This window comes from Pyxicephalus adspersus, chromosome 5 (assembly GCF_032062135.1).
Source record: "Pyxicephalus adspersus chromosome 5, UCB_Pads_2.0, whole genome shotgun sequence".
Lineage (NCBI taxonomy): Eukaryota > Metazoa > Chordata > Amphibia > Anura > Pyxicephalidae > Pyxicephalus > Pyxicephalus adspersus.
Window position 1 is genome coordinate 132961015 of NC_092862.1, and position 12469 is coordinate 132973483.

At 38.2% G+C, this 12469-nt stretch overlaps 1 protein-coding gene across 1 annotated transcript in view; it reads right to left on the reverse strand.

Moving 5' to 3' along the window:
* Window positions 1-3456: 3456 nt before the first annotated feature.
* The window catches only part of SLC39A12 (solute carrier family 39 member 12), a 30713-nt gene continuing 21700 nt past the window's right edge, over window positions 3457-12469 (reverse strand). Inside the window, exons 9-12 of the mRNA XM_072412769.1 lie at window positions 12163-12241; window positions 10307-10465; window positions 5640-5827; window positions 3457-3873 (exon numbers count right to left, since the gene is read on the reverse strand). Coding sequence (XP_072268870.1) covers window positions 3745-3873; window positions 5640-5827; window positions 10307-10465; window positions 12163-12241 — 555 coding nt within the window. The 3' untranslated portion in view covers window positions 3457-3744. The remainder of the gene's footprint in view (window positions 3874-5639; window positions 5828-10306; window positions 10466-12162; window positions 12242-12469) is intronic.

Below are 12469 nucleotides of genomic sequence, written 5' to 3' on the forward strand. Positions count from 1 at the left end.
TCCTTGATATCATTTACCTGGGTACCACCAGTCACCTATTAACCAGCAGAGTTGATATTTAATTGGGAGCACACCCTAAAGTCTCATATATATTTTAGATTTCTGATTCTGAAAATCAACTTTTATGTTTATTTCCAGTGACAGGAGAGTTAACGAGCGCTTTACTCACAGCAGTGTTCTGTTCTATGGAGAGGAGAGGGGTAAGGATGAGCAAGTAGCACCCCACTGTGCTCTTCTCCATAGCAAATAATATCATTCTTCCCTGCTAGGCTGTTTAATAATCCACCAGGGCTTAAAATAGGAAGGAAGTTGGGTGAATGCTGTACACTAGATTTTCACCCAAGCAAGACAATGCATCCCAGGCAACAATCATTTGACATGTGTTCAGGCTTAACAAATATCAGCCAATGGGAATGCTTCCTGATGTCTACACAAACAACCAGAAATGCCAGGTTATTAGTGTAATTGTCAGGGACCCCTGATCGGGAACGACTGCTATGCAAGTCAATGGAGGAAAGGAAAAAAGAATGTTGCTCACTCATCCGACCCCCTTCATAGAACAGAATAATGGCCGTGTGTACAGCACTCATTCATTTATCTGTCACTGGAATGGATCATGAAAGAACGTTTCTGATGACAAAAACTCTATATGTGTACATAGCCAAATGTGCAATATTTTTGCAAAATGGGGAACATCTATCTGTCTCCCCTTTGTTCCATTAGCGCTGGTTGCTTGAACAATCAATCTCCAAGCAAGAGCGCCATCACATGGTGGCAATGAGACAATTCTTCACCCTGTGTAAGCTCCAAAGGTAGAGATTTGGAACTCATACAGAGCTTCTCCTCTTGGCTCGGCCAAGTGTGTGGAGTGGCCAATCATTGTAGGAAAGGGTAACTATCTGCAAACTTTATGGAGGATTATTAACTGGACCTGATACTTTGTCTTTAAAGCTAAGCGGAGGGCTGCCTAAAGCCTGTTTCAAGGGTGGCTCATTTTATTCTGCCATTGATACAAAAGTAAAAATAATGTGCCACCAACACGAGCACACCGTACAGGAACAAATAATAGCGGAGTCTGTTTCATTAAATACATCAGATTCTTTGTCAGGTACAAATTGTTCTACTTACTTATGAGGTTTAACAGCTTGAGCTTTTCAGCTATATCATACCACAGCTATAGCTGGCAGCTAATATATTAATGTTCTTTTAGTTTTGTTTTATGTATTACTTTTTTTTTTTCAGGAACAACACACACAAAACCAACATTATCTGAGAGATGATAATAACGGGCAAGTAATGGTTTCTCTTGTGCACACAATAATTGGGTGTATAGGGGAAAGAAAAAGCAGGGGGGCCTGACCTTTCATTGCTTTCCGTCAAGGGTATGAGTTCATGATTTCACAAACAAAAGAAACGAATGGAGGAAACTGCAGAGAGCTGACACCCCAGGCTCCTTTTTGTAGAGAATACCCTATGGGACATCAGCTAGCCAATTATAAGAAAGGTTTTATAAGCTTGTTCATTCAGAGGGATGCTGATTTGCCTTGAGTGAAATAACAAGCAGAGGCAGGATCATTCCTAAAAAGTATCAAAATGTAAAAACAAAAATTGTTTTTATTGGATCATATCAGTCCTTAGGACCATGGCATATAAGGGATCTTAATGATAATAGCAACTAAGGAGACTTGATAACATTCTCTATGGAATCCTTCACTCAGTAGCCACATGTTGCTTCTTTTTTGTCCCCTTACTAGCAAGAGAGCAGCACCTAGGACCTGGGGGGGTCTGCAAGATTCTGTGTTGCTGCTAATAGTTTCCTTTTTGCAGACTTTTTTCAGCATTTTGTGCATCTGATCTCCTCCACAATCTTTCAACCAAATCCTGTCTGTATTCATACACTCCAACATTAGCTGCCCAATATTACTGTGGGCTGGCTTCTGATGTTGGCATTGTTGGACTATACCCATGCAATGTTTGCCAACACAGAGCTTGTAGTCTCCATTAGGTATGCATGTGATCAGAAGTGATAAAAGCGTACCTAAACTCAGAAATTTCACTTAACACAAAAGGGTGAACAGCCCTTTTATGTTAAGTAAAAATTCAAATTTTGGTTTTTTTAGGTGCAACACTCTTTTTTTTTTAAAAAAAAGGGCAGCACCGCCACCTGGTGGCCCGCCTAGGTGATCGAGAATGAATGGAAGCGCAAAGCCTCCCAGCATACCTAGGTCATGCATCCCGGTAGGCTCTTGGGTGCTCCCTCTGCGCATGCCCGAGCGTCTCATGCGCAGTGAGATTGACCTACATCACCCGATCTCACACCTGGGTTAGGTGACGTAGAAAGAAGAACAGGAAGCAGAGATGAAGATGGCGGCGCCCAGTGTGCCGGCTTACAGACGGATGCCGGGATGATGCAGAAACCCCTGGATAGATCAGACTGCCCTGCGGGAGTGAAGGTAAGTATATTTTTTAAGGCACTTTTGGGTTTAGTTCCTATTTAGGAGGAGATATGGGTTGCACAGGGCCTGGAGACAGAAGGGCACCTGGGTCTGGCTGAGACCATTACGTTAGGGTCCATTATCTTGCAAGGCTATACTATATTCTGACCTGTACCACTCCAGTTTCAGTATTGACTCCTCTTCATGCTGCTCTCAAAGATGTGTCCCCCCTGGCCCTAAACCTCCTGAGCTGTGACTGGACATTAGTTCAAGGAGGTAGAGCCTGGTAGGCTATACGCAGAGGACGTAGCCAACAGTGGGCCCCCGTGCAGAACTGACTTTGAGCCCCAATGGAGGAGGATACAGGACCCTCGTGCAGTGGCACATTTTGCACTTGGCTATGTCCACCCCTGGACATGCTAAAAGGATTAGCACATCAGATTAGCCAGCAGATTTACAGTAATGCAGTAACCCTGAAATGTGCTAATTAGGGCCCCATTATTTTCATAGGGAGAGTAATTCTTTTATTTAGAGGAGGCCATGCAAACTTCTTTGGGGCAAAGGTCTATGCAAACTAAATTGCAAAATTTATCCTGGGGTGCCCCCTAATTTCTAATTATTTCCCTGGACAGTTATCAACTAGGGATGAGCCTCTGGAATTCATGCGAAAATTTCCTCAAACTTCTGATCCGCAAAATTTTGGGGAACCGATTTTGCGGACCCATCGGAAGTTTCAGGAAATCATTACAGGAGGATACACATGGCTGCATTCATTCATGCAGCCCCCGGAATCCTCCTGTGTGCGAACAAGTCTCCCCATTCAAAACCTCTAGTGCTCTCTGATTGGCTGAGGCAAGGAAAATCCTGATGACCCTTGCAGCCGTGGCTGCATTCATTGATCAGCACAGCCCGCAGGACTTCTTTTGCAATGCCATTAACCTAGTAAAGCTTTTATGACATTGTACTCATTAGAATTAGTTCTGCTTTTATAACGACCTGAGGTTCATACATGAGACACATATCAGAATCAGATTCACTTTATTATATTTTTGCCAGAATTACAATTCACCTGAAAAAAACATAAAAAATGTTGGTGGGCAAATAAAACATTAAGCAATGGGGGATATTGGAATGTGGCCTATTTCATGTATAGCAGGAAGAGTTATTTTTAAAACAAATATGTGTAACACTGATTCCTGTCTACATTTACAGGATCATGAAATACCAGGTAAAGCTGCGTATCTATTAATAAGAAAAAAAATATAATAAAAATAACAGCGGGTCCTCAGCTAAAGGGGGGGGGCTAGTGTTATAGTTTAATTTTATGTTCATAAATTGCTAACAGCAGTAGACAGAGCCATCCAATCAGCAAGCCGAGATTCTGCAGGAAGAACATTAGCCAGGGCCGTTGTGTCTGTATGTGAGTCATTTCAGGCAACTATAAAAAAAAAAAGACAGACATGAATCACATTAATACATAAAGGGCAACGGCATAAGAATCAAGCATTTAAAAATACGGGTTTTCCTTGATAGAGATGCAGTAAAATGCTACATGTTCAATTTTATTTATTAAACTCAGCTGCAGCTCATATGTGTCAGCTAGCTACATAGTAATGAGTGAGATTTCTACTTATGTTGCATTATCATGTAGAATGATACATTTTTGTGCAGAAACAAATGTTAACGTATGTCTGTTAAAAAAAAGATCATCAATATTACGGTTCCTTGAGTTTTCCGGCATGAATTTCGGATCGCATTTTCTATACAGGGACTGTAGTACACTGTTTGGCCACTTATGTTTTGATGGCGCTGAAATAGCTGTTAGGTCTTGCTTGCTACACTAAGTACACATTGAGACATCCCTGCTCCCTGGAACTGTGCCAGATGTCTGCGGGTGCTGCAAGAGGAAGGCTGGCCTGTGTGTGAAGGTAAGTATAACTTTCAAAAATCTGGAATTTTCGAAAATCTGGCACTCCTCAGGTCCAGAGGTTGGCGGATTTTCCAATGTCAACTGTATATGATTACAGTACATGCACCTTTTAGAAATACTGACAACATTGGGCTTCATTTTTTAAAGCTCTTCAAGGCTGGAGAGGAAACACTTTCATTAGTGAATCTGGGTCCAGCAAACCTGGAATGGATCTGGTCCAGGATTCAAAACATTTGCTAACAAATAGCAAATGACTTAAGAATGATTCCATGACATAGGGATAGGCATTCTGTAATCTAACAGGGATGATCTCAAGGAGATCTGACAGCACTCTGTAGGATTCAAATGCAGCGTTGTCAGTTTTTAAGAAGAACTTACGAGCACTTTGGATCTCCTGCCGGACAAAATGTTTTTCAGTACCTGCAGAAAGTCAAAAGGTTATTGCATTGCAGGGTTTAACTTATTTTATGTTTTATTTGAATTTTTTGAGTCATAAGCTTGAATCCTGTATAAGGTCACAAAACAGAAATAGAACTGAACCATCCTGGGCATTCTACATGTCCATTTATTCTCTGCGGGTGACAGAGGGTCACGGAGGTTCTTTCCCATGAATTGGGTCTGTAACAGGACAGTTCTATCCGCACTTTAATCTTGCATTTTCACTGCTTATTTCATTTGCCACCTGTTATTTTTTGTTGATGCAGCTTTCACTCAATCTGCCCGGAATGGTGTACATAGCATGCAACATCTGAACTGTGCAGCCGGACCAATTACCTAACACAAGCTTTGCAGTATTAGATTTTATATATACCCATTTCTTATGGACATAAACTAAACTAAATGTGTAAACTGAGCATATAATAAAAACTTATATGAAAACAGTTTACGTTTGGGGAAAAGTGGTAATCGCACTGCAACTTTACCTCCCATGTGAACCTACACTTGGTGCCATTTCACACTTGCATATGGCTGAAGCTTTGTACTGTGGATGCAGCCATCATTTATTACAACCACTCCTATTCACTCCATTCAATTCAGGCTCATCACTCATCGCTTCCATTTAATGGGCTCTGTGCCTTGGTCCACTTTGGCTTACTGTGGGTTGCTGGGCTTTTTTAGCAATACTTATGGATTTGACATAAGTTTGCAACTGAGGTGTCAAATGATTTTGTGACAGTAACTTTATTACTTTTTTTTTTTTTTTACATTGGTTGAAGATTTGGTGTTAAAGGTAGCTGTGGCTTCACATACAGTAGTTTCCTAGCAATACTCACCATTTCTACTAGAGACAGATAGAGAAACATTCCTGCAGTGACTGCAAATATCCAGATCTGCACTTCGGGATTGGTGGACACTGAAAGTCCGATGTAGAGGCCTGCAAAAGCCGTTAAAGCACTAATAAAGTTCATTAAAAAGGCGATCTTTGCTGTAAGTCCTGTATTCAGCAACACTGCAAAATCACCTATAAGAGAAAATGTGTGTAATGTTAACTGCAGAAGTATTGAAGCATTATTAAAATGTAATTAGTAACGCAAACACTTACAACTTGCAAGGTAAAGATGATGCACACTTGCAAATTTGCATTACTTTTTGCTTTGTTTGTGTTTTTGTTTATCTATAGACCGTCCAATTCAAGTAGAAAACCAATAATTCATAGTAAAGGCTATTTTTTGTGGTGCTGTTCCCTTAATTTTTGATGTGGTAATAAAGGCTAGTGTTAATGACTTAGCAAAAGCTCAGTACAATTTCTTGCACTATCGTTAAAAAATCAGAGACACACCCAGAGCAAAAAGAAAACAGGATAGGCATAAGACCCACATGACAAGGTGACAGTGTCCCAGATGTTGTAAGCAATAAAGGGGGGAGTGGGTACAAGGAGAATTTACAGGATTGGAAAAATCAATGTTGGGTTGAGTTGGGTCTTCTTTAGAAGGCGTTGGGAGGGTGCTAAACACCACCGGAACTTTGGTGGTATCTAATGAACCTCAACCTCCCTGTATTTGTTATATGTAATGTATTTGTATGTCATGGTAGTATTGTGTGGGTTGTAGGGTCCATAATGGTCATATATTGGTCATAGAAATTGATAATGACCCCATTAGAGGCATGGCATACCTCGTTGGTCAGTAACAACCTACTGGGTTTCATATTGGTAATGTATCTGGGGTTACTTTTTGTAATCGTCCCTGAGGGACTGTGTGAAAGCTGGGGGGCCTAACAATATACCATGTAAAGTTATGCACTTGGGGGCTAACAACATGCATGCTTCATACTGTCTAGGGGAAACACATTTGGGGGAGTCAGAAATGGAAAAGGATCTGGGGGTTCTGTTAGATCATAAACTTAATACCAGCATGCAATGCTAAGCTGCAATATCTAAAGCTAGTAAAGTACTTTCTTGTATTAAAAGAGCAATAGACTGCAGAGATGGACACATAATCCTGCGCCTGTACAAAGCTTTGGTCAGACCACATCTGGAATATGCAGTCCAGTTTTGGGTACCAGTTCACAAAAAGGACATTGTGGAATTGGAGAGAGTGCAGAGAAGGAATGGAATGAGCAAAAAGGAATGGAGGAGCTCAGCTATGAGGAGAGATTAGCTGAAATGAATCTATTCTCCCTTGAGAGGAGACGTATAAGGGGGGAAATGATCACCTTGTATAAATATATAAACGGCCCATATAGAGAACTCTCTTCCCTATTATTCACTTTGAGATCATTACAAAGAGGTACTCTTTGCGTCTGGAGGAAAACTAGAAACTACTATAGATTGCTTTAAGAAAAAGCTGGATGATTTCTAAAAGCACAGAATATAACTGGGTATTAAGGATTTAAATTAAAGATAACAGAGACTGTTGATCCAGGGAACATCCGATTGCCTCATGGAATCAGGAAGGAATTCCCCCATTGGAGCAAATTGAACCAGGGGATTTGTTTGCCTTCCTCTGGACCAACTATGTCTTATAGGGTTTTATCATGTGTGTACAGGTTACCCCTGAATCCATGGAGGAACTTGTTGATGATGCACCATGTTGGATCGTTAACGACTGTTCACATCCAATACCAGTTTATACTCTGTTGACATCCTTTCACTCTTACTTCGTGCTCCCAACTCTGTAGAACAGAATAGACCACCGTACTAATCAGTCATCTAAAATATTTACTTTGGGCCACAATATTTGAAAGTGTTTGTATATAGGTTTGTATGAGAACTACTGTCCTCTAAATAATCCTCCATCGATACTGCTATTTTATCTGCCACTTAAGTTTTATTAAATGCAACTGTCAATCAAATCTTCCCCATATGCAAATATAGGAGAGGTGTGTAAAGCCTAAGACATCTGAAATGAATGTCCAGAAGAATTAACTAATGCATGGCAGAATTACACTTTTTTGATTTTTTTCTTACCGCTTCCTTAAGGATAATACAATATGTGAAATGCACTTTGAGCATAAAATAATAAAAAGCATAAAAATCAAAAAAGAAAAAAAATTAGGTGAGAATAATTAGGTGGTACAGATATACAAATAGGCGAGGTTATACTGTATAAGTCTTTGTTTTGTAGTTTAGTTATTTAGTAAAAGTCAGACATGGCCCCTTCTACCTTTCCCAGTCACCATCAGTTATGCCACTCATGACTTTGAAGTTTAGATTTGATCTTACACTTTCTTCCTATCTCTGGATCTATTAATCATTTTAACCTCTGCCAATGCATTTCTTTAGCATTTATCATTGATTCATAATGCCAACGTCTGTCACTGGTTTACTTGAATTTAATTTAAATGAAGCCCGGAGCATTCTATGGTTCATTAAGGCCAAACAATATTACAATTACTCTGCAAGTATGCTAAATCCAGAAAGTGCAATCAATTGATTGGTGAATATAAAAAGATTCTGATAGTCCTAACCAGCAGGAGATTAGCAGAATGAAGCATGAAGCCGGTGCAAGCAATGGAGATCATGTCTCTGAGATTGCTGAGTTGAATCCAAGGACACTCAATTCATAGAAGAATGAGAAAAGAGTTTGGCATATTCATTGCTCGGTATATATATTTGGGAAAATATAAAACATTTGATTCAGCTACTATATGTATGGTCTCAAAATAAATGAAGGTATTACACGAAACCTATTTATATAATAACTTTTAAATATATGTATTATATTATAAATATTTATATTATACTATTCATATCATATTATTATTATATTATATTACTATATTAAAATAGAGCACAGGTGTACTTTCCAATTAACTAGAAATATGGATTTAATATTTAAGTTCAAGACTTTAAGACAAAGCATCTGCTTGTCTCAAGGGGTTGCTAGGTATTGGTAAGGGCCCATTTCACACCTGTGGTGCAAAACCATGTGGTTGTCTGCACCTGGGTGCAAAGTAATGTAATGCTGTACACCTGGGAGCCAAAAACGGCACCCCAGGTACCAAGATTTGCATGTGGCTGTGGTAGAGGGGGCATATTCTCTAAATACAACTGTACAACCAAAAGCAAATAGTTGCATTTGGAGTCTCAATCACGAACTGCCATAGCCTAGTGCAGATAATGGTTCCCAGCTACTCCAATTCACCTAAATGTGAGCTGTGGGTCAGAAAATGCCTAACTAAGGAATTGTCAGGGGTCCATTAACCATGAAGGAATTTTTCTTGATAAATTAGTTATATTGGAGCTTTGGATGTAGGTAGAGGGAATGTTTTACCCCAAAGACACCTCGTACATACCCACTATGTAACATTAACCCTCTATTAACCTCCCCAGCGGTATTGAATTCAGTACAAAATACCTGTATTGAATGCAATACATTGGATTTATATGTGGAAAAGCGGTACATTGTTTTCAAGAACATTTATTTTATACAGTAAATATAATAGTATGAGTATATTTTGTATTTATTTTTAATAATATATATTAAAAATAAATAAAAAATATATATTTTTATAATATATATTTATATTTTTTTATTATTTTATTTAATGTATTATTTTTACATGATTTTGTGTTTCAAACTTTATTATACTCATACTATTATATTATACTGTAAAAAAATTTTTAATGAAAAACAATGTACCGCTTTTAGACATATAAAACCGGAAAGAAATGTACCGCTAGGGAGGTTAAACCCAAACCTATCACTAACCCTTGCAGTGATCCTAAGGTCTGCAGCTGACAGTTCCTGGCCACACATCAAGCTGCTTCTGTGCTATCAGGAGAGGCAAATTGCACTGCGGGCAACAAGATTTGCACTCAGCTGTGGCTATCTTAAGACTACAACCACTGCAACCAAATGTAGCATGCCCCAGCTGTGGCCGCACGCCAAAAAAAGAGTTCCAAATGCTATTTACTTGAATGGGAGAGGTTGGGACCAAGGATGAGCCTGCGGTGGACTGTAGGGCTCCCAACATGTCTAAAATGAGCCAAACTACAACACTAACCATTCTTGATATCCTAAAGCTCTATATAACCCAATTCCCTCTATGTAAATCTAACACTGCCCTTTATATAACTTTATTAATAAAGCTCAAAGTAAATCTAACACTATCCCTTCCATTATTCTTGACTCTAACACTGACACTCCCTTTAATCCTACTGCTAACCCTCTGTGCAACCCTAACCCTTTATCTAAACCCAACTTTTACACTAACCCTCCCCCTAATCCTACTCTAACACTAGCTCCCCGATATGCAAAACCTAACCCTTTGTTCTTATATACAGCTCTCCTGTGCTGAAAACCTGTGTGCCAAACCAAAACCTTTCTATACCAAGTAATATGGCACCAGAATCATTTGTTTGGTATTTTAGTAATGGTGGTTTTGTAATTTTACAATAATAACTCACATTTTTTATAAATATCAAAGAGATATCTCTAGAGAAATCTAGATACAAAAAGAAAATATGTTGTAGACATTACACGGAGGTCATACTTACCCATCTCATGGGGGATCTCATGACAAAGAATGGCAATGGTTGTCGCTATACCAGTTTCAGTGGAGGAGGAGAAAGCTGATCCAATAACCATCCCATCTGCAAAGTTATGTAAACTATCTCCCACCAAGATCATAATTGCTAAGAGAGTAATTCCTTTATCTAGGAAAAAAACACAATATTCACATATACTGCACATACACAAATGACACACACTCTAACACAATGATAAAATACCGTACACATCTAAAGTTCTATACAAACATCTAAAAAGGCGCTTTATTGAATATATGCCACCTAAGTACTTTTTATTTTTATTTGGTATTTGCAATTATGATCCTTATTTTAATTGCTTGCTGTGTGCACAAGGGCACCCTACCTGACACAGGGCACTTACGTTAAAGGTCTGTTGCAATAAGAAGGTGAACTAGCGCCATCTGATGGAAGAGCAATAATATGCACACACAGCTTAGTGTAGTCAGTCCCTGGGATGATATAACTCCGGTGCATACAGGCGGAAGTTATGTATTTTGAGTGGGAGCTATTCCTGTCATATTCATAGATCACAGGCAGTAGTGAAACACTGATATAACAGCCCATTTCTTGTAGGTAGGCATTTATTGCAAGAAAGACTCAGCATGTTCTTCTGTATTTCAAAGCTTCTTTTCTTCCCATTTCTAATAATTTGTTCACTGAGTTGCACATGTGCCATTGCAAATTTTACCATTTCACCAATATCCAGGATTACTTATGTAAAGGACCAGTGGCAGATGTGTTTTAAATAAAATAATTAAAAAAAAAAATTGTGATTAAATAAAAAAAAATTATATAAATTTGTGGAAAAAAAGAGAGGCTTTTTCAGGCAACATAAATACATAATGACTTTATAAGTAGGTAAGTTTTACAACAATACAATGAAAAAGCCAAACTAGACAGAATTCTACTCATTTATTTTTGATGGACAAATATAAATATACAAATCTAGATAGAAATCAACTGATCTAGAAAAAACTCAACTAAGTAAAAAATGCAAACAGATTCCCAAACATGTTGAATAAGTATTGAACAGTAAATAAATCAATTTGTATCTGAACCCGACACGTTTCTCCGTTTGGCTTCATCAGGGGACTGATAAGAGACTTAAGCTAGGTTTGTAGTTGTACTTGAGTGAGATGTTGGTATGAGAAGGAAGAAGCTGAAGTGGTTAAAATCTGACATGAGGGTATAGGTAATTATTTACCTAAATATAACAAGATATACCAAGATATAAGAAGGGTCTGATAGTGAAGACGCGAGTAGTGTTATTGTTTGGGATAAGCAATAAGGGTGAATTTGATACAAATAAAGTAACACCGTATCTAGTGAATTACTGGGTCATAGATGGAAGATCCATTTATAGCATATTAATGGTAAGTCAATAAGAACCACAAGTTATATTTCATTAAAGATGAATTTCCTTAATAGGGAGGGATCCCCAGATTATGATATCAAATGGTGTTTGAATGTGGATTGTCCCTGTATAAATTGTCCTAGATGCTCGGACTGACATGCAGAATCACAGGATGCCTCCCATCAGCTTCCTATATATTTGTCCATCAAAAATACATGAGTAAAATTCTGCCAAAAAATATACTAGTTTGGCTTTTTCATTGTATTGTTGTAAAACTTACCTACTTATAAAGTCCTTATGTATTTGCGTTGCCTAAAAGAGCCTCTCTTTTTTCCCCAAATTTAAATTATGTACTTATCATAATTGGCTTGGCAACTTGGGCAATAGCCCAATTTTGAAGTATTTCTTCCCCGGGGGGTTTTACTATATTGCTTTACCTAAAATAAATGATTGTGATTTGTATACTTACGTTTTTCTCTCACTCTCAGACTAACAGGGGTGATTTCTGCCACTGTGCCTTCTGTAGGCTCACAGTCTTCAGGACTTCTCTATAGAACATAAAGTAGATTATATATTGATATATTTATATAATTTGTTAATTACTCTATATGTTAATCATAGAGTAGGCTGATATACAAAAATCTACATGTATGTTTGTAATAAAATTATATTGGAGATTTATCTCTGATCACATAATACTACATAATACCTGATTATTTCAGTGCTACCCTTTTCTCTCTCACTTTCCTCTCCATTACATTTAATAAATTGAAGTT